Source organism: Pavona decussata, unplaced genomic scaffold (genome assembly GCF_977016875.1).
Source record: "Pavona decussata unplaced genomic scaffold, jaPavDecu1.1 SCAFFOLD_21, whole genome shotgun sequence".
In the NCBI taxonomy this organism is placed as follows: domain Eukaryota; kingdom Metazoa; phylum Cnidaria; class Anthozoa; order Scleractinia; family Agariciidae; genus Pavona; species Pavona decussata.
The window spans coordinates 2,932,074-2,955,085 of NW_028145444.1; the positions used below are offsets into that span (position 1 = coordinate 2,932,074).

The 23,012-nt window shown below is 39.2% G+C and overlaps 2 protein-coding genes across 2 annotated transcripts; both read right to left on the reverse strand.

Annotated features, from left to right (window-relative positions):
• Window positions 1–924: 924 nt before the first annotated feature.
• Window positions 925–3,913, reverse strand: LOC146486248 (uncharacterized). The gene is made up of 2 exons (XM_085095939.1): window positions 3,467–3,913; window positions 925–1,721 (listed from the first exon to the last, which is right to left on the reverse strand). The coding sequence occupies exons 1-2, from the start codon at window positions 3,482–3,484 to the stop codon at window positions 1,275–1,277; spliced, it is 465 nt and encodes a 154-aa protein (XP_084952065.1). The 5' UTR covers window positions 3,485–3,913; the 3' UTR covers window positions 925–1,274.
• A 1,344-nt stretch (window positions 3,914–5,257) lies between these two features.
• Window positions 5,258–10,377, reverse strand: LOC146486249 (uncharacterized). The gene is made up of 2 exons (XM_085095946.1): window positions 9,709–10,377; window positions 5,258–7,842 (listed from the first exon to the last, which is right to left on the reverse strand). Exons 1-2 carry the CDS (start codon window positions 9,727–9,729, stop codon window positions 7,384–7,386), a joined length of 480 nt encoding a protein of 159 aa, XP_084952072.1. The 5' UTR covers window positions 9,730–10,377; the 3' UTR covers window positions 5,258–7,383.
• Between the last annotated feature and the right edge of the window lie 12,635 nt (window positions 10,378–23,012).

Sequence of the window (23,012 nt, forward strand, 5' to 3'; positions counted from 1 at the left end):
ATCAACTTCCAGAGCCACATTTTTTTGTGTGGGTCCGGGCGTTCTGCTGGAATTAATAGTCACAATATATTTGTATCGTGATACCTCCATCCAAAAACTGGACGAGATACCGTGTTAACAAACAATAATAGAGAACTTAAGATTCTCACGAGGACGTGTACGACTACGAGTTTTGTCAGTACACAAAAAGCGTGCGCGCGGCGAGTGAACTAGTGTCATTTTGGCGGGAAAACGAGATAGCCGTCGTCACTTTACTACGAGTTTTTGTATGAACGGCATAGTGGCAAAAACAAGTACTCGAAACGTTGCGATCTCATCTTTTTGAAAATCCACGAAAGGGCTTAGCTGTCATTATTCAAAACAACTGCGTCAAGTTCGTCGCTCACAAAGAGTAAAATGAAGCTTCCTGGGATATCTCTGTTCTTAGTACTTCGCTGAAAACTTTAAGTCAAATCTCGTATTCGTAGTTGTACTCGTGCTAGAGTCTCAAGGTCATTAATAATAATAATAATGATAATGATAATGAAAATGATAATGATAATGATAATGATAATGATAATGATAATGATAATGATAATAATAATAATAATAATAATAATAATAATAATAATAATAATAACGACGACGACGACAATGATGCCGTCCAATAGTAGGGGTACTGGTAGTAGTAGTAGTCGTAGTAGTAGTAGTAGTAGTAGTAGTAGTAGTAGTAGTAGTAGTAGTAGTAGTAGTAGTAGTAGTAGTAGTAGTAGAAGTAGTAGTAGTAGTAGTAGTAGTAGTAGTAGTAGTAGTAGTAGTAGTAGTAGTAGTAGTAATATTAGCCGTCGTCGTCGTACTCGTATTCGTAGTGGGGGGGGGGGGGGGGTATTGGGTTTCTCAGGTTTACATTAGTAACAGGGAGGTGCGAGTTCCCTTTTGGGTCTGAAATTGGTGCTTGGCAAAGTTTTCTGGATCTGGATCACAAATTCGTCGGTGGACGTTTTTGGGAATGGAAATATTTTGACAGGATCCAGTTTAGGAACGTGAAAATTGATTTTTTTTTGCTTACATTCTGGAGTGTTGGACTTTTTTGGTCCAGCGGGTAGCCTAACTGATCGTTTTAGGTCCTACAAAGTAAGTCTCATTCGCACCTCCCTATCACTTCTATACACATTTGCAACGAGCGTTTGCTTATATGCGATATGTGACTAAATATTAGTTACTTCCTCAAGAGCTCACTTAGTTACTATACGATATATACCCCATTATACGAACATGATACAGCCGGCATCTTATCAGGCACAACTGCAATTCTGCACCAGTGTTCGCCCAGCGCTAGGAAAAAACACTCTTATCTCTGTGCACTTTGTGGTTGTGTATTTCATTATACCATCAAAGCAACCCAGATTTGTACTTGATTTACATTCGACAGCGAAAGTCATTTTCTTATTGGACAGCGCGACTGCATGTAATGAATTATACTTGTAGCAGGGATTCTGGTTGATATCTCTCTTAATTCTCTCCAGATGATGACCGTATGTTTCCTTGTCGAATGTCTGGGGTAAACCGCCTCGTAAAGACATCTGTAGGAATCTTTTGAACCTGCGTGCGTTACCTTGCAGAATGTTGTCACGCAATCTTCTGTTCACGCCGTCTTTAGCTGACATTTTCTTCTTGATTCGCGGTCTTCCAAGAACAATGGAAGGACAAAGGCACTGGACAATGAAGACGATGGCTAATACCTGAACAGAAAATACAAACACTACTTGTCAGGTTGAAGGAAATCAAAGATAGAAATATTTGACATGTTCAGTTCTTAACTGGCCTATTCTCAAAGTACTGGTTTGTTATAACACTGTATAATTTCTGGGCACGTATAAAGATTGTTGTTGTTGTTGTTGTTATTGTTGTTATAGCTTTCATTCCTCATGACCTCTGTTTTAGTCAAAGAAGGAGCGAGAAACTAAAGAATCGTCAGGAAAACTGGTGTACGCAAAATATCCGAGGGACTTACTCTTCAATTATGTGCTCGAATTGAGTTCAGTTCCCAAAATTTTAACCAAAGGCGAAGGGAAAAAAAAGTACTTATGCCTACGGAGCAGCAACGTCGGAATGATACGGAAAGGATCCGCCGGTGGTATGGGAAAACGGACGGACAGTCTGTACGTATCGATTGGTAAGAGGAATGAAAAGAAAGAGGGAACAGGTGAGGAGGAGGGGGATGGGGCAGCAGGTGATGGTAAAATGGGGAAATGAGAGACGGCTAAGCAAAGAGATGGGGGCCTGAAAGGAAGGGGGGTGGGGGGGGTTACGAAAGAATGGAGACTTGAGTTGATATACCCAGAAAGAGAGGTGCTCAGGAATGGGGAAATCGGTATATTGAAAGAAGGTGAGCGGAAGGGTTGATAGAGTCAGAGACGGAGGCCAGGGATACATAAGAATGGAGACACAAGGTTACATGTGGGGAATTCAAAGGATGGGGAGCTAGAGGCGGTTGAGCGGGGAGACGGATGGACGGAGGGGTGGGGTGACGGGGTAGAGAGAAATAAAGGGACAGGGATATGTGGGAAGGAAGGGGAGGGATGGATGAACAAAGAGAAGGGACGTGGTGTCGTGGTGCTTAGAAAACCCGGGATGAGTAATCTCATTCCCAGGGGCTATCTTCCTTTTGTCCCAGGGGGATAGGAAGAAGAGAACTCGACGAAGTCGCAGAAGGAGAGAGGGAGCGGGGGGGGGGGGGTGGGCAGAGAAAAGACCGAGGACCCGGCGACGGAGGTGCAGACGACGGGCAAATCTGGAAAGGATGGAAGACCGAAAGGAGGAGGGCCTAGGACGGATGCAGGACGGGAGAAGGATGGAAGTTGAAAGATGGAGATTACAAGACGCACGGCGCGTGTGAGCGAACGAACCTGGGAAGTTCTGCAGGCAAGTGTCACGTGCAGGAAATTTAAGACTCAGATTTGTTGTTTTCGTTAAGCTAATCCTGATATACCTTTGTACCCGTGACGAGTTTTGTCCACTACACCGGGCAAAAGGTCAACGCCCGAGTAAATAGTCTTGCCTTGGTTTTGTGCCAAGTTGCTATCATGATTAAATGAGCTCGTGTTATCTGTTGCTACCAGTTAAGAGTGCAATGCATGAACTCTATTTGTACTAAACGGACGTTAAGCAGAATCAGCGCGAAACAATCTGATTGAAAAAAGACCGCAGATAGTGATCTCCTAAATAAAGTTAAAGTGGCGCTTGATAAGTTTGAAGGGGTGTTGGTTAGTTCCTTTATTTCTTTGTTCGTTTCTTTTTTGCTACTTAGCAATGTATAATAAACTGAAACAGAAAAATCCTGCCAAAATTAAATAGTATTTTGTTTCCTATGACCCGATCGGTTGTAATATCAATTAACGACGCGTAATTACAAAACTGGTTCACTTAGTTACCATGGAGATCACAAATCGTGAAACACAGGTGCATTCATTGTTGTAAGCCTTACCTGCAATGTTGTTTTCATGGTAGATTCCAAACCCAGTTTGAGGCAAACAATTATGATCACTTCCAAGGGAGTTCACCTTGCTTAGCCCCCCAAAAAAGAAAAATTGCCTTTGCTGTTTTCGACTCGCACTGGTGTAATAACTAGCGTTAGGCTTTTGGCAGTACGTTATGTGCTTGGTATCCTCAATTTGGGATCTTGTGTCAATGGTAGGTATGCTCTGCAGTAGGTCCACTTTAGCTTTCAGTAAGTATAATGATATTAGTTCTACTTAGACTCCCCTAAATATCACCGCAGGATTATGTAATGACTTCCGGATGGTTCAGACCATCAGCTGATTGGTAACTGCTTGTTCTCGCCGCCTTCCCGATGTGTTTAGTAGAACAAGGCGATTCGTTTTTATTTTCATCTGTGAGCTAGGACCTTCTATCGCCTTATACTATTGATGGAAGTACCAGTCGGGATATTTTGGGATGAGTGGAGCTTTTGAAGAAGAAATGGCTGATTTTTCCTGGTGTGCTGTTTCCTTTAGGGAAATATTTTGCTATTTTGTGAACAAAACTAAGTAAAAAGCTTGTATTTCACTTCCCTGTTTTTACGCGTGTGCTTTTACAAGCGCAACATCGGTTTTACGTTTTCCGCCCTTCGCGCTTCAGCTTGACGAGAACAGTGTTCGCCACTTTCTTGCGATGCCAAGTCACGTAAAGTTTGCAAATAACATTGGCTTGTTAACAAGGAAGAAGCATCGAATATACTTCAATAACAACTAGGAGAACTGAAAGCGGAACATGAGCTTGTTTGAGTACCATGTGCATTCCGTTGAGAAGCATACCGCACCCTGTGAATTCAGACCAAAACATAAGATTTTTAAAGCGATAATGGATCAGTTCTCGTGCCAAACTCTTTAATTGTTTTAGAAATAATTATTTGCGAAACGCTATACCATATTTTGCGAGAACGCTTTTTATTTGGGGTGCACTTCCCATCAGCAAAACCCACCCCACTTATCTCCGGGAAGTCACGTCAATGATCTTGTAAACACGTTTGTCAGTTGAAGTTATTTTGAGCTCCACCAACACCGGATGCTAAAATGATCTCACAGACTATTTTCGGTAACTTGAACGTTAATTGGCTTCTGTCTTTTTGTGTAAGTGTTGATGTTCTATTTTTCTTGTTTGGGTGATTTTTCCCCCACTGATTTGGTAAAGATGTTTGAAAACTGAAGACTGCTTTAAAGCTATATCGGCTGCAAACCTTTGATCCAATTCGTCTTTTAATGAACAATTACAACAATCAGTGTGGAAGTAAAGCTCCATGTGAAAGCAGTTGTTACGTAACGCTCAGGGCAAAAATTTTCAAAAAATTGCAAAAATGATGCGCCCATCAATTTGATATATCCCGGGTATTTCAACTTTTCAAGCTTGGCTTGTTTCAATTGTCGGCCTCTGGGGTCAAAGAGCCATTAAAGTGCGCTATCTCCACGTGGACAAATTTTAGGTTTCAATTAATAGCTATTCATACTTTGCAGCAACTTATGACACCTTCAAAATCTCTTTTGAAGTCCCGTCCCTTTCGAGCACCCACTCCTAAACTCCCCCAAAACACTAAGATAAACCCACTTGCGGGTTCCGGCAAAGCAAATTAATGATAAAATGGCACCAAATTCCTCACTTCCTAGGCACGGTACACAGTAAAACGAATGGAGGAATGGGGGGGGGGGGGGGGGGGTGAGATAGTAAACAGCTCGAATTGACTGGCGCATTTTGGTTGAAACTGAGACTTAAAAGAAACAACTAGCACTGGAACAAAATTTAATCTTTAATGACTGTTTATTGATATTTCTCATTCGCTAAACCAGTGATAAAGAAACTTAAATTATAAATCGTTATATGCTCCGCCATTAACTGGTTTGTTTCGCGAGCTTAGGTCCCTGCCGGTCACCGCGCTATTTTATTCTCGCATTATGCTCTCCGCTATGTGTACTTGAAGGAAAATAAAGGTTGCTTGTCTAGACTGCGAGCAGTCTCTCTTTTGCTCTAGAATCGAATTCTCGGGGAAGAACGCAAAAACCAGCTAAAACCTGAGCGAGCACTATATTCGGTTACGGGCGGCTTTGCCACTCGAGCGCGACTCGCGCTTCGAATGTCTTGCGTTCTTCCCTGCGGATTATCGAGCAAAGGGAGAGACTACTCGCAGTCTTCTTGCAGTCCTGCCTTTGGGACATTTATAAGTTGTTACTTGCTATAATTCAAAAAGAAGGTTTTGTGGCATTCATTTCCGTAGGATTTTGACGGGGGGTGGCGAGGGGAGGAGGGGGTGTTGTCCCATGGTGTCTCTACCCTCGATTCAATTTTTGTACAGCAAACGCTGTATAGTACAGAAACGCTTGATACACAGCTGGCTAATTAGGATCCAGCGATTCTATTTGTGTACATGTCCGAATCATGCAGTTAAGATCTTTAGATTCTACTGCGAGTGCAGGTGTGAACTAGTACGAGTTTCTCCAACAGACAAAGAGTGCGCGCAAGAGAACCGTAGTGTCGTTTTGGCGGGAAAACGAGACAGCCGTCGTCATACTACGAGTTTTTGTGAGAACGGCGTAGTTCTCGAGTCATAGGTGATCTCGCTTTATGGAATCACGAAAGGGCTTAGCTATCAATTCAAAACAACTAGCTAGGTCAAGTTCGTCGCTCACCAGAAGTAAAATGAAGCTTTCTGGGATATATCTGTTTTTAGTACTTTGCTAAAAACTTGAAGTCAAATCTCGTATTCATGGTCGTACTCGCACTAGAAATATTATTATTATTATCATCATCATCATCATCATCATCATCATCATCGTCGTCGTCGTCGTCGTCATCGTCATCATCATTATTATTATTATTATTATTATTATTATTATTATTATTATTATTGTTATTATTATTATTTAATCTCCAATTTTCATATCTAATCACGGACCTTTAGGCCTTCTCTCTTTTATTCTACTTGGAGATGGCGTGGGGCCTTTTTGTCAAGCCTGGGGTGGGTGGGACTCGGTGACGTCCCAGAGAATCTGCTGGGCCCATAGGCTTCCGTCACGGAAAGAATATAAATACAGAAACTTCATTTTCGTACGATTTTCTATCACTGGCCTAGCTTTTTTTTGAAAGAGGCCTTAAGCAAGTCAGAAAATAAATTATATAGATTGACTAAAAGTAACAAATGACGCCAAAACGACGTCTTGTCATATTTAAATTATAGGGCACCTGCGTTTGCCCCAAACGTTTACATAGTGCACTCTTTTTTTTTTTTTATAAGAACCTTCTTTTTGTAAGAACGTTGAGGCTGAGATTAACTAAAATTTAAAAAGGTACTCAGACCATTACCCGGGCTGACAGTCGGTAAGAACATTTTAATTATATACGACCGAGTGTTTTTGAAATGAACAATATAAATACGGCTAAAATAATACATGTAAAACTTTAGTCTGTAAAGTCCAATTAAACCAGATAATAATTGTCTTGGTCACGTCCGCATAGATTTATTGAAACACTAGAACATCTCAAAAACTTTTAAGGTTCAATTTACCAAAACTAACAAGAATGTTCGTCCTCAGCCCCAAAATTAGACGTTCTTATAAAAAAAAAAGTGTAGTATAATAACATCTCCCCGAACCACATGATATGGCTCCGTGCGTTTCTATGGCAATAGCAAGCAGAGCTGTAATTTGTATAGTCACAGTCTGCTTGCGTCGTAATACCCCCATCCTAAAATCGGCAAAAAAAAAAAAAAAAAAAAAAAAAAAAAAATGCGCCGATGGGGTCAGACAGCTATATCGGTGACGAGAAGGTACGAAAACCCTTTTGTCACCTCGTTGTCACACTCGCCTAAACTATAATACTATTCAACTTTGTTACACAGACAATGCAGTCGGAAACTTATGAAGCACATTGGCAATTCTGTACCAATGTTTGTCCAGTTTTTGGGAAATACACTTTGACTTCTGTGCATTTTGCAGTTGTGTATTTTGGTATCGCATTAAAGCAACCCACATTTGTGCTGGCTTCACATTGGACCCTGTAAGTCCTAACCCCATTGGACAGTGTTAATCTCTGATACGAGCCTTGTTTGAAGCAGGGATTCTGGCTGAGACTGGTGAGATCTCTCCCAATTCTCCCCAGATGACGATCACGTGTTTCCTTGACGAATATGTCGCGTAAACCGCCTCGTAATGGCGTCTGCAGGAATCTTTTGAACCTGCGTGCGTTACCAAGCAGAATGCTGTCACGCAATCTTCCGTTCACGCCGGTTTTAACTGACGTTTTCTCTTTGATACGCGGTCTTCCAAGAACAATAGAAGGACCAAGGCACTGGACAATCAAAGCAAGAGCTAATACCTGAACAGAAAATATGAACACTGCCTGTTAGGTTGAAGGGGAGTAGAGATGGGTTATGTTTAGTTATAATCTTAAGACTTTCCTAAATGACTTCAATTCTTGAAGTACTAGATTATTGTTATTATTATTATTATTAGTTTTCTGTTTTTAGACGAAGGAGAGAGCGAGGGAAACTCGGTCTGCGGGCCTTACTCTTAAATTATGTGGTCCGAATGGTGTTCAGATCTGGAAATTTTAGGAGCATGAAAAAAAAGTACTTATCTTAAATACAGTAATAGTAATACGGCAAGGAATTACTGGTGGTAAGGGGAAAAGGATAAAGGAATGGAAGAGTGAAAAGACAGAGGGACGAGGTAATAGTGAAGGGATGGCCGGTGCGCAGACATGTTGGGAGACTTGGAGAGGACGGAACAGAGGGATAAAGAAGTGAAGGGCAGAGGGCCTGATGGAGGGGCCAGGTTACGAGAGAATTGAGGAGTGGATGTGCACAGAATTCACAGATAAGCATGCAGGAGTGGAGAAAGAAAGATATTGAAAAGGGAACGTGAGCAGAAGGGCGGATGAAGGGGAAAGACGAAGGATAGGGTTAATGAAGAGACAAAGGTAATGGGGAATGTGAGGTGAGGAGTGGATGAGAGGGGAGACGGATGGACGGAGGGATAGGGTGACAGGGTACGGAACAGGGGCACGGACGGATCGGAGGGGAATGTGAACGGAGAGACCGGATCAGGATGGATGGTTGGGGTGACCTGGTAGAGAGAAGTGTAGGAACAAGGGTTCGGAGGAACGGAGGGGAGTATGAACGGAGGGACCGGATCGGAACAGATGGTTGGGGTGACCGGGTAGAGAGAAATATAGGAACAGGGGTTCAGAGAAACGGACGAGAGTATGAACGGAGAGACCGGATCAGGATAGATGGTTGGGGTGACCGGGTAGAAATATAGGAAAAGGGGTTCGGAGGAACGGAGGGGAGTATGAAAGGAGAGACGAAGGGACCGGGGGAGTGGTCGGGTGGGCCCTTTTGAGGAGCAGATTGGTAACCTTGTTCCCAGGAAGAAAAGAGACCCGAGGAACGTAGTTGCTAGTTCGCGGAAGGAAGAATGAGTGAAGCGACGGGGGACACAGTGATGATTACGAACAAACGGCCTACAAAGAATAGGAAGAAAGAGCACGAATACCTAGGAAGGACGGAGTGGCGAGCAATGAATGGTGGCACGTGCTAGGGTTTCGGTAGTCTATAGCCAAGTAGAAATAAGACTTAGTTTGTTTTGTTTTCTTTAAGCTAACCTGTATGTAATTTGTATGTAGATCTGTGACGGGTATCCCTGATTGCTTTCACTGATCTGATCGATGACGGCAAGGGTCAACGTCCGTGAGAATTGTCATTTAAACTGTTTCACGGATGTGTCAAGTTTCTGTCACCGACGATCATGATCGATCAGTTCGACGTATCATTTACCAAACAGAACAGCACGATGCATTACTTATGTTTACGTTTGCACAAAAACGGAAGTCGAATAGCGCGAAACGATTTGGGGAACAAAAGTTTAATTCCTTGAATTAAATTAAACAGTGGCAGGTGAGCAGTTTCCGTGGGTTTTAAGCTTTTTTACTCGATCCCTTTCTGATACTTTTACTTTTTCTGCTGCTTGACAATAAACTATAAAATTTAACTAACGAAGAATTTATATCAAAACCCTAGTAACATTAAACAGCTTGCTGTCTCCTTTAAACTGGCAAACTATGAGCTATGATAAACTGCGGTTTACATTATAATATAAGTGCGACGGAAACTACATAAATTGGTTATTTTACTGCTGTCGCAAAATAGGAAAAACAAGTGAAATCTCTCAGTAATGAACTTACCCGTACTAGTGTCGTTCTCATGATAGTTTCTAAGCCAATTTGAGGCAGTCAATCAGTGAGATCGCTTTCCAGAGAAAAATAGAAATTGCTTAAGCCTGTTGCTGCCGTCTGCCCACGTAATCGTCGTAGTTAACTAGTTTTCAAATGGAGTGTTTTGTGAGCTTGGTATCCTTGATTCAAGGATCCGGTACGCTAGACGTGCTTTGCAGTAGCTGGCTGCACTACTTTGCCCCTCTCTCCAGGTTTCACAGTTATGATGTGATAAATTCCACTTCAGCCTTAAATAGTGCTCTGGATTATAATGCTGTAATTGATACTTTGCACGTGCACTTGGGAAAATAACTCCGGACGATCAGATTCAAATCTTTTGTTATTGCTTCTTCTTGCAGGCTTGACAGTGGTTTAAACCCAGGCGATCTCTCAGAATTCCCTTATGTAGCATTTTCTACCGCCATATACTACTAATGACTGGTACCAGTTGGAACAGTTCGGCGGTGATTTCTGCAGGAACTTTAATTTGAAGAAGACAAAACTGATTCTTCCTTGCGCGCTCAAACGCTTTCTGTCAAAACAATTCCGAACAATCGAATAACTCTCGAGACTGATATCCCTTTCGCAAATATGAGGAAAATGGGTCATTCTTTGATCGGATTACTTATTTCCTTATCACTGTAATAACAAATTTAATGGTAATATGTATTGTTAATTTTACTCAATACATTTTAATAAACTGAGTCCCAACGGAGTCCTCAATAGGTAAAAACCTTAAAGCTATCAAAGAGCAAACTAAGTTTCAGGGACAGAATGCATTTTAGTTTTTATTTTCTCCTACGAGCTCGCTCACGAAAAAACTTGAAACTAAATATGCCGCATTTCCTTACTCATAGAGAATCTAGATGCCATCTTAGATGGTTTTCATAACAAGTATGAATAGCATGTGCCACTCAACCTTTTTTGTTTAAGTTTTAATAGAGACCGCGTTGATCTGAACGGCACACTTGTATGAAGCACAACGAATTCGTTTCCTGTTTACACAGCCGATATTTGAGGAACTTCAGTTTAAAGTTCATCCTTTTTTCACTTCAATCAACACATGGTTGTGGCTAATCCAGTTTAGCTCGTTTATTACACTTCCGCTACGAAAAAATCATGTTCGCATCAAGAAAGGATAGCGTTTGGTCCTCAAACCTGCAAGTAAGAAAACTTTGTATTGTACATGGTTCACTATTGAAATACAACCAGCTTGTAGATTACAATGGTACGAAAATGGCTATTTGGGAGCTTGTTTTGATTTATTGAAATAAATTGTAGTTGTCACACAATCTTGTTAGATATCTAATTTCTCATTTATTTCGGGAACATCGGTAACATCAACAAAAAAAAGCGACAAGGGCCACATTTAGCGCAAGAGCCAAAAGATGCGTAGCTGGCAGAAGGCGAATTAAGGAAGTGAATATAAAACTGTGTTTGTCAAAGCCTAAGGGGAAGTTTATTCGACTTTCACCAATTTTGTTTGTACTTCTTTACCTGGTTAAATAGAAAACGCCATAGAACACATTACACTTGAGCGGTATTTTACGCCCTTCTTTCTCAACCGCATTAACATTCAGTTAAGTCCCTGTTTAGCCCTTGAATTATTGTTTTATAAAATTTCATGATGCCCATACCAATTATCGCAAATGGCGTTTCATCATATGCAAGCAGCACATAGACATTCCGTAACGATGCAATCGGTATTTTGGGACATTTTAATACGAACTTAGAAGCTAAAACTGTCACGCTATAATTATCTAACCGGTTTTCAGTATAAGAAGTAAAACACCTGGTTGATCAGCGTTTGCTGTACAAGACTCGTGGGAGCTAATCCATTAACTCCTGTCCAGACTTTAGCCGCTCCCCCACCCCTCCCCCGCCCACTGCCATAATGCGCAACTAACACTCTTTATCTTGATCACGTGACTGCTCTGCTGATTGAACTCTGGTTCTGAACAACAAATTTACAGTTTTAGTAGAAACATGCGCGAGAGAATTTAAAGCAAGGAACAGGCATGTCAGCCATTTTTGTAGTTTAAAATGCACCTGATCCATCTTTTCTGGAAGTAGTTTAAAGTTAAAGTGCGTGATTAACCTTTCATAGAAGTACTTAAGCTGATGTACGGTGTTTAACCTTTTACGGAAGTAGTTAAGTTAATTTGCGCGATTAATATTTCATGGCAGTGGTCGCTAAGTTTGTAAGTACATCTGAGACGAATCAAAGCTACAGCGGAACCTCTCCTTACGGACACCTCTGATAAATACGGACACCTCTCTTTTACGGACAGTTCACTTGGTCCTTGAGAGACTGAAATCCATATAAAGCCTACTTCTCTAAAACGGACACCTCTATAATACGGAAACTTATTTCTGTCCCCTTGGTGTCTGTAATAAAGAGGTTTCACTGTACTGAATTTCGCTAAGTCCTGAAATTTATTTCCCGTAAAGTTGTTTGTTTCATGTAATGTGGAACTACAGAGCGTTCGATAGATGTATTTATTTTTTTCTGTACGTGACACAGGCATACTCGGAATATGGAAATCCGAGTTCTCCTAGCAGGAGCCGAACATGTAACCTTCCGATTACTAGTTCGGATGCAATACTGGCTGAGCTACAGGCGACTCGTGGGAGCCAAGACCATAAACTAGGTTTGTGTGACAAACATCTTGCATACTGCGAACATGCCTGTATCACTGACTGACCAAAGTTCATCATTCACCAGGGTGAAAACATTACATTTCAGTCGGCTTTCACATATAGAGCGTTTATTTATTTTCATTTCAGTCAACGCGTTCAATTTGATTACACTGAAGCTGAAAGGAGACCAAACTTCAACTGCCATATACTTCCGAGATTTAAAGTTATATTTTCACTCATAAGGAAATGTTGTAAGCCCTTGATTAATCCGAATGGCATAGCGCTACATAGCATCTTAAGTCATGAAATCATTCCAGTTTGCTGAAACGCGTTTGAGGATGACTAATTTTTCTCTTTAAATGCGGAACGAACTTTTTCCGATACTCCTTAACTTGACTTATTAAGGAACATTAAAGAATTATTTACTTTTAACAAGAGAAATTTACGCACAATTCCACTAACTCTAAATTGCGTTCATCTTTGCATCATAAAAACAGACCAGCTAGCTCTTGTACAGACTCAATACGGAAGAGAATACTTGATCTGCCTCCGTTTACAGTGATGCAAGCATACATCCATTGGAATTTGTGCACTAATAGCTTAACATCAGTAAATGCGGTTAACTTGATACAAGTTTCTCTTTAAATATACTGATTTAGGCAGCACATTGACAGTCTATCGGTATACTGGTACAATTTACACTGTACTTAACCTCTCGGAAACCAAACACTGTGCGACACAGCGGTTTGCCGTATTTGGGAATCGCTTGAATACAAGCCTTGTGTTCACCTAAACACTGGGCTTTATTGACAAACTTTTTTCGACAAGCATCCCACTTCCGGTCAATTTGCAAAACGCACGGGCGACCAGCGTCCCTTGCTGTGCGATTATGCGCAGATGGCCTGCCCAGAAATCCAACCACGCCACTTGTGACGTCACTTTCTTGATTTCTGCTCTCGGCGTCTAATTGAAAAGCGGCGTCTTGAAGTTCGGTGTCTTGTTCACGTGACTGCTGTATGAAGGCCTGGTTGCGAGTTAAAAGATTCTGCAGCGAAAAAGGTTTGGCACTTCTCGGGCTTGAACAATTCAAGACGACAATTACACATAAAATTACCTGTTGAAAGAAACGACACAGAAATGATTTTGCAATGCAAGTAATAAACATTTTTTAACGGTTAAATTTTTGTTCTAGTAGTTTTTGTTCATGCCTCGTGGCGATAATGGTTAGTCGTTAAAATAAACAACATATTTTTCTCTGAGACTATAAAAAGGTTTCTATCTAAGCGATTCGATTTCGGGGTGGTTCATTAGTTTATGATGTGGTGACTTTGCGAAATTCGTCTAGATTTCTGTTACTGATAACATAGAATCGAAAGATTTACTGCAGTACATTCTTCAACATTGTTAATATTCTAAGCTTGGAAATAGCCGGTACATAGCTAATATAACTGTGGAAATTTGACTGGAGAATCATCTGTTTGCAAATTTACTGATTCCTGAACTAAGAAAAACAAAAAAGAACAGCATTTTTTTACTGTAATGCTGACATGCTGTTACAGGTCACTTACTTGTGCTTTTAAGAAGTTCATATTGAAATTCTCCTTCTGCAAATCTTGTTTTAACGATTTATATTCAGTTTACTCTGGCTACTCAATGAAAATAAAGAGGAAATTTCTTCTTATATACACTTCCATTCCCGAATGGAATTACTTGGCATTAATTGTTCTAAAATAGCATTATCAGTGTTTAAGACTGTCAGAGGCGAGTAAGCGGTAGAGGGAAGAAATTTGCTTTTTACAATGAAAACAGGCCAAAAAATTCACTTGGCATGATTGCTAATGTAACTCAAAAGATTTAAGTATTTATTAAAGTCAATAAATGAAGAATACAAAGCTTTAAATTGGTTTTGAAGATTTTAAAGTTTTGTGCAATTTCTGTACTTTTTTTTTTAATGACTTTTGTATGAACACATTATACAGTAACGAGCCTAGTCCTAACATCCCAGATGACATGTGGGAAGGTTCGAAACTCAAGCTAATGACGTAAAAGATGCTCGTTTGAGGTGGTAGTTGCCTTTATTTATAGCACTGTGTTTAGCCATTAGATCGTAATCAGGTTTCAAAAGATTACTCCGTGTTAATGAAGTAGTAGTATCAACTGAATACTTTCATCTTTTGACTGTTTCGAAATAAAAGAGCTACCAGACTTCTACATAAAATTAAAGAGCTCTGCAAGGCAACTCAGATATATCCAATGCAGTTACGTATACGTTTAGAAAATAAGGAATTTTAAAATCCAGTTGTTTAGTTCAGGTAATTAAGTAGTATCAAATACTTTCATCTTTTGAAGGTTTCAAAATAAAACCGCATGCAACCAAACTGTTCATAAAATTGATGAGTTCGGCCAGGTAACTCAGACATATGCAATGCCGGCGATTACATTAAAAATAATAGTATCAAACACTTTTTACTGTTTCAAAATAAAAGAGCAGCCAAACCATTTTAATAAAATCGATAAGCTCAACAAGGCAACTCAGACATTAAACCAATGTGATTACATTTAACTCAAGGAAGTTTAATATCAAGTTACTTAGTTCACCTGTGAGGCTTGAAGTCCGTTCTGGTTTCAGCTGAGTGTAAAAAGATTTCAATTTTTTTTTTTCGTAATTAATGCTTAAATTTTTTACCGGTTACAAGCTACTTTGATCAGGGACATATTTTTTAACACGTGTGGACATCAAGTTTCATGACTTCACTATAAAATCTAATATATATATATTTAGCCAAGCCTAAAAGCAGAGCTCCAATTTCCGCATTCATAGCATTTATCGAAATCTGCTTATCGCTTATCTGCTCAACCTTACAAGTTCCTCATCCCTTCTGCAGTTATATTTTTAGTGCATATTCCATTGCAGGAACCTGCTCATCAACAATAACAATAACAATGTAGTACAGAGGGCAAAATTACTGAATGCTGATTTGATGTAACAGTGGACATCCTCCCTTAATTTTCTTTCATCGAGGGCAAAATTACTTACTCCTTTATCACATGACTTTTCAAAATTGCCACATCGCCGCGATCGGCTAAAACTGAATCGCCAAGTGTGTCCGCATCAATCGGCGAGTCGAGGCGATCAAATTCGCCGCGATCGGCGTATAAATTCGCCAGGTGTGTCGCCGGCTTAACATTAAGTTTTATTGTTGTTGTATAGTTTGCTCCTGTATTAAAATTGTATTATTCTAACTTAATTACATGTGTTAATGGTACCTCTTCTCGTCAGTTTTGTTTGTTTTGTATGCTTCGAAAAATAAAACAATTTGTTTGTTTGCTTGCCTACGCCAAGTGTTTAACTGACTGTTTTACGAAGTTCACTTCCTTGATGGTTTTAGGAAATTTTTGCCCCGACTCTGTATTATAAAAGCGCAATGATTCCTTGTTGATTAAGGATTAATTTTCACTTGTAGTTTCAAAGTCTTCGCAAATTGCCCGCGTCGAACAATTTGGAAAACTTTTAAAATGCACTTGAAAATTAATCCTTAATTCTACTCGGCGTGATGCGAAAGTGGAAAATTCCGGGAATTTCGGTGGGAAATGTTTATCGGTGAGGAACGTGTTCCATTTGACACACGTTCCATGCATTCCCAGGCTCCCTTCTCCGTCCGATGTATTTCGCACCAAAATTACAAAATGGCGACACAAATGTTGTGGTTAAACGAAGTCGAGAGTTGTCTGTGGAAGAAGAGAGTCTCGTGAATTAAAAAAATGATCATGACATTCCTATCCTGGTGGCGGTTGTAAACTATATGAGGCGCGATTTTCACCAAAATCAAGGTTTTTATGAAAATATTTTGCCGCCAATTTAAAACTGAGCCACTCCAGGATCATGACTTGAGGGACCATGGAAGCTCTGTGCAGAGAATAAATTTGCGTGGGGCTACTACCTTACTTAGTATATGGAAAATAGAAGAAAAAGTCCAGTTCGGTTCGATAAATACATAGAATTGTTAAAGACTTTGAATGCGAAAATAATATTTTATTGCCCTGTACATGTTTATTTTCCTCACTCCAAGCTTACTAAACTCTCCTGATTGAGTTGAAAATATTAAACTTTGCATACAAATACTAAAATATTCTCTACAATGCTGATAAACTTAAATTTTATTTTAGAAGTCAGTCTCAACCATTTATTTCCAATTGGTGGTAGGTCCATGACGAGGCGGGTTAAGGCCATCGACTGGAGCGTTTCAGTTCTATGTGCTGACTGGCATGAATTTTTCGGCGCCCCCACCAAATTTTTTAAACTGCCATTTTACGAGTTTATAGTTTTACGTAATAAGCTGGACATAGTTTAGCGCGCATAAAAATTTTTTAGTGCCGAGTGCCTGTTAAACAGGTAAGTGTTAAACACGGTTAGGGATTACCGAGCGAAAGGTTGCAGAGAATTCAATTTATTGCGAGAAATTATTAAAAGCTGCCGAATCGAGTAGATTTCTTCCACAGATCAGTGCCAAATTTTTCAACGTCGGTAGTGAGTGAATTTCTCGAATACTTCCTTTTGAAAAGTTTATTGCCTCTTGTGATGGCTGTTAGCTTACTGCTTTCAAGAAGAATTACACGTAAGACGTGAGATTAATGTTCAACCGTGTATGTATTTGTTGATTTCTATGGTCATCGAAAGGGCAATATATTGTGAACCAATTTATTTATTTATTTATTTACTTTTAACGCCCCCTCACAAGTATCTTCATTTTTAAAGGAGTTGGGGTTTCTTGGAAGAAGAAGAAGAAGAAGAAGAAGAAGAAGAAGAAGAAGAAGAAGAAGAAGAAGAAGAAGAAGAAGAAGAAGAACAACAACAACAACAACAACAACAACAACAACAACAACAAGCACAAGAAGAAGAAGAACAAGAAGATAAAGCTGTAAAGTTACACGTTCTTTTCTGTTTTCAAACTCTGTTTTTTTTTTTGACGTTCGGAGGATAAATTTCCTCAATATCAGACTAGCAACTTTAACATTAAAATAAGCTTAATATTTTATAATAATTCATAAAATGCCTAAGAACTTTAAGAACTGAAGAGGTGAAACAAAACTTGCAAACAAACGACAAGTTTTCATGCATGTCCGGGGGAGTGAAAAGAAATATTAACACTGCTGTTTATGTTATGTATCCCAAAAGCACTTAAGCATACAGTGATGCTGGGGCTTCCCCCTGGGTAACTCAATAAGGATATACAATATTTCTTTAGATTTTTATCGGCCTCTCGAAAAATCAAAAAAATATTGATCACATTGTACATGTACAACCCAGAAGTCAGCCTGATAACGATACCAGGATTGAACCAAAATGTTTGCCTAAGTCTTTTCACGTGTATCTCAGTCAAAGATAAGCTTAATGTGAGCTATAATCGAAGGGATAAATAGAGCCTAACCTTTTCAAAATTCAGCGAAACAACGTCCTATAATTTGGGAAAAGTAAAAAGTAATATTCGTTAATCGATTATAGTGCTTGGCCTCAATTAATTAATTCGCAACATTTTTCCATAGATCCTTCGAAGAACGCTTGAAGTTTATGTACGAGTGATACCTGAAAAATTCTTCCGTCCAGTGTATGTAATCCGTACATCCCTATCTTTGAACCAGGATGCTAAGTTGATCTTGAGTTGGCCGCAGACACTGCTTAATGATCTCCGCCGGTCTTGAGCGAGTTAATCAACTGACCAGATGTAATCGTAATCGTTACGTTGATTGCTTTCGACACTGGGGCGAGAAACAGCGTTTACAACGCTGAATAAGGTTTTTTTTAGAGCCATCAACTTTATTAAGTGCAATTATAAATTGTAGATTACTTTTAAATTAGGGATAAGAAGGTTTATATTGTGAACATTGCACAGCTTCCGTTTTCAAAATATAACAAACAAAAAGAGAATAAATAGATAAATAGATGAAAATGAAGAACAAACCGAATCATTTCTTTGGATAATAGTCTTTCTTGTTAACTTTCCTTTCTGTTCCGTAGTTGAGAACAATTTGGCTCTTAAAGCCTTGAAATTTTGGGAATAATTTGGTTTCTTTTGCAGTCCCACAAAAACAGTTTTCCAATTACAATAAAGTAATTAAGTACATTAAGTATAGGGCATTGTTGCGTTATTATTCTGTATAAATCATTTTCCAGCAAAAGGTATACCCATTGATTCGATAAATGGTACCAGGAAGACTCAAAGGCAGTCCAGAAACTGCCAGGTATGAGAAAACTGAAGAAAATGTAGCTTATAGTTTCTGATTGAGCCTCGTAGATTTTCAAGTGTACTGATCATTTGGTCTAAAACCAGTTTTCCTTTGGGTGTCGCGTTTGAACCGTCGAATGGGTTTTTAATTACTTTTGCCCTTTACGTTAAGCAAGATAAATGTGAAAGCATCAGGCATTTAGATCTATTTTGACGTACAGCTGCCGGACTGCAGACCTGAAAGGAAATAAGGAAAGACGGATACTCGGATACCCGGCCGGACCAACACTCAGGGTCTTTAAATAACCGAGGAGAAAGTGCTGCCTTTGTAAAGACATCTGCAAATGGTTAGACTTTCTAGTCTTCTCGGATAAGGACGATAAACCGTAGGCCCCGTCTCACAACACTTCAATGTTCATAACCCTGCGGGACGTTAAAGAACCCACACACTAATCGAAAAGAGTAGGGCACGGAGTTCCCGGTGTGCTGGTCTGGTCTTTGGCTATTTCATGATTAGTAGTAGGAGGAGTCTGGTTATTGGAACTTATCGTTCTGTGAGTTCTCTCCTGTCAGAGGTTCTCCTCTGGCGAAGTTTATAAATAAAAATAAATAAATAAAATATAAAGGAGATTCGTAAATGTTGCTGGATATCGCAGAATAATAAACGTATAATTAGACAGTACATTAAGCTAAACTAAATTCCTAACAAAACAGATAACAAAATTTTGCGAACATATAAAATGCACAAAATCCAAAAAGTAATGGCACACCGGCACAGTAGTGATGACAGAACTAAATTTTTGTTTAGTGAGCCGAACGGATAACATGGAACGCTTATGTTCAGTGCCTCCCAAAGATGGACTTGAGAAGCTGTTGTGTCGTGGTTTCGGGGGTACTCCATTGAGTGGCTTTACGGAGAGCTTCATCTGTAAGGGTTTCCTTTGGCACTCCCTAAACTGTACTTGTAGGTTTCTAAAGTGTCGCAAAAAAGGCAGTGAATCCAATGGGTGGCAATGAAATCAAAGTATTGGAAATGATAGCAAAACTGTACCACAAAGAATCCAAGCAGACGTTACCAGAGAACAGGAAAAATCAGTATAACGCTTTGTACACTATAATGCAAAGTGTCCTCGGCCGCGTCTTCCCGATCATATCAACGGTCGACGTTACCTTCGGCCGAGAGTCAAGGACGATTGGGAACCGGCGAGGGTGAGCACGGTATTGAGTTGAATAACCGTGGTTTCAAAGAAAGTCCAAAATGTTAGAAAAAAAGCCAAACCAAGTTAAAATACATAATGAATACATTACACCACAAGTCCTAAAATAAAAGCTCTTTATTTTTCTCCTTAAGCCGCCGGCTTTAATCTTTAACAAAGTATTACTCTAGAAATAACGCTCTCTTTTGGAGAGGGGTTAACTTCTCTCCGATAGCACTTGATTTAATTATAATGACTGGTCCGAGTCTAGATCTGTTTGAGGTTTATTGCAGACTCACAGGGCACATTGACAGTCTATAGCAACCATTGGACATGTTTTCGCGGAATCCGCGCGAGGGTAGCCATACACTGTTTTGCATATGGGTGGAGCTATCCATTGACTACAGTACGCGTGTTTAGGTAAACAAAAGAACTTGTCAACGTGACGCTTTCTACAAGTATCCCATTCTCTAACAATTTTTTCAACACAATGGGGATTAGCATCTCTGGTCGTGCGATTGTACGCAGATGGGGCGTCGAGAAATCCTTTCACACTACTTGTGACTTTATTCTCTTGTTTTATGTTCTCTGGTTGGAAGGCATCGTCCTGAAGGTGAGTCTGTTGGTCACGTGACTGTATATTGGAGTCCTTTTTCTCCAGGGGAAGAGAATTGGTACAGCTTGGGCTTGAACAGGTAAAGATGACAGCAATGTACAAAATTGTCTGCAAGAAACAAAAGTGCTCCGTTTTTATTTTAGTTTTTTGTTTTTATTTGCCACTGAGAGAAAACAACAATGTTTGAGAGCTATGAAAGTAAATTATCAACATTGTCACAGATGCAATGTGTAAATGAATTTATCAGGTAGTTTAAAAGTAGAGATGTAATATTGCCAAACTGACACTGACTAAACCAGTAGCATGATTTGTGGTGAGGAGGTCCCATCAGCCTGTAAAATGAAAGGCCTTGTTTTATTCATTCCCAATTACTTTATTTTACAATGGCTTAAGTACGTACTAAGTTGGAAAAATTGTTAGAGGTTAGACTACAGTAAACATTCAGGAATTAAGGATCCCAAATTTCCATTTTTCAGTTTCTAAGCTTCTTCACTATCAGTCCACCTTCATGATTAATTGATAATAACGATTTGAAACAGATATTAATTAATTTCTTTCTTTCACTAAAAGGTTTTTGTTCTAAACTACTCGTCGGAGAGGTGACTTTTCATAATTTTATGATATCGAAATACTACACAAGCAAGCAGAGATATAACAACAAAACATTTCAATAAGTCTAGTTCTGACCATTGTTTACTAGTTCCCTAATAACAATACAGTTTTTCTTTGATTGCTGTTCAACTAAGTGTAGTGCTGGCGGGCGTATCATAAACATTACTGGTGAAATTAGTAAAGTAGTTAAATTTGTTAGCATTAAATCCACTGGTAAAAGAAATTAACTTAAGGCAAAACAGGAAAGAACCAGTACTCACTTGTGCTGTAAAGTTTATTTTGAAATATTCACCTTTTTGCAAATTTCGTCCTCAGTGAAGATTTACTCTGGCCACTCGGTAGACTATGAGTTTTTCAATAAAAATGTGGAGCAAATTCTCCTGCTTATATATATTCTGAACTTCCTACCACGCATTTTATAAGTGTGCTTTAATAATCCTGAAATAGTTCTGTATTGCCAATGTTTAAGACTGTCGGAGGCACAAGTAGCAGAAAGAAATGGAAATGTCAAGTTTCTTTTAAAGAAACCACGACTGTCTGTCAGTAAACAAAACATGTTCCGGTTTTGTCAAAAAACCATTTTCAGCTGTAGGGGAATACAAAATACTAGAGGTATTTTTAGTATTAGGATCTTGCAAAAATGCATAAGTATCTCACAGCAGGAAAGGTGAAGAATATTTAATATGTATTTAAACGAAAGTCCATTTTCTAATAAACACAAGGTTAACTATGTATTTTTAAGCAGGGGCAGAAAAGGTGAATATTTCAAATTAATTGATTTCAAAGTTGTGGGTACTTTCTGTTCTTTTCAATAATAAGTTTGCGGGCGTTTGTTTTCAAGGGGTTCGGTTTTAATGAGATACGAACACATTTTATAGTATGCAGTCTATTACTTTCTAAATGACTTTCGAGACCCCGTTTGTAACCCAAAATAATTATTGAATGATAGTCCAGTCATTTCATGGTCATGTTATTTGAAATTTTTAATTTACTCTCACACCTGATTTGAGATAGACACCATGTTCTTTAACATCACAAACACTTCCAATGACCGGTCTGAAGGCATTTCTTTCAAAACGTAAGGACAACCAGACCATGACTGAGCATACAATTAATGAGTTGCGACAATGATGCAAATGCCACATAAATTGATTACATGACAACATTAATTTAAGTCAAAGAAATTTTATATTTAGTTCAATTAGTTCACCTTGGAGGCTAAAAGCTTTTCTGGCTTTCAGATGAAAAAGGTTTATTTTTTTGTTATTATTACTTCCTCAATTTTCTTCCTAATTAATACCAAAATTCTACAAGACGAATTCTCCTGGCTTGACTCCAGGTGCTGTTTTAAGACGACATCGACACAATTTTCAACGGAAGTTAAGAACATTATTTTAAGCAAAAAGAAAATGTTATATCATCCAAAGTTGATCTATAATATCATATTATTAATTTCTTTCTTGGATTGTTACATCGTTACTTTAGGTATTAGTACTTCATACGCACAAAACGTAATCTCGTTTTTTCAGGTAATATACCAAAAACTCGTGCTTCGTGCTTCATCGGGGTATCCAAACATGACCGAGAAAGAGACGAAAGCGTGAGGCCGTAGGCCGAATGCTTTTATTGTTTCGAGGTGCCTGGATATTCCAATAGCTCTATGACTCACACCAAGAGGAGAATTTGGCCCAGTTTCATACTGAGACGAATACAGAGTGACAAGAAAAAACCGTGTTGAGATCGAAAACCCAGTTTGTAAGTCATACTGATTTAATGTAAACAGCCCCTAAAGTGATGAGAATTGAGACAGGGTAAAAAAGAACTTCACTCCTATGAAGCTGACTGAGCAAATACAACTTATTCTCCAACCTCGTTCCCAGGGACTTCCAGAGAGGTGGAGAGATGAAAGACCCTGGAAACGAGGCTGCCTTTTTCCTTGTTTGATGCCTTCTTTTATGCCCTGAGTATTGTTTAAATCAGAAAAAA

Excerpts from the sequence above, each read along its gene's own strand:
- LOC146486249 (XM_085095946.1), bottom strand. The coding sequence starts at position 9,729 with ATGAGAACGACACTAGTACGG. Across the intron at positions 7,843-9,708 it reads TGAGAACGACACTAGTACGG|GTATTAGCTCTTGCTTTGAT; the intron begins GTAAGTTCATTA and ends TTTTCTGTTCAG.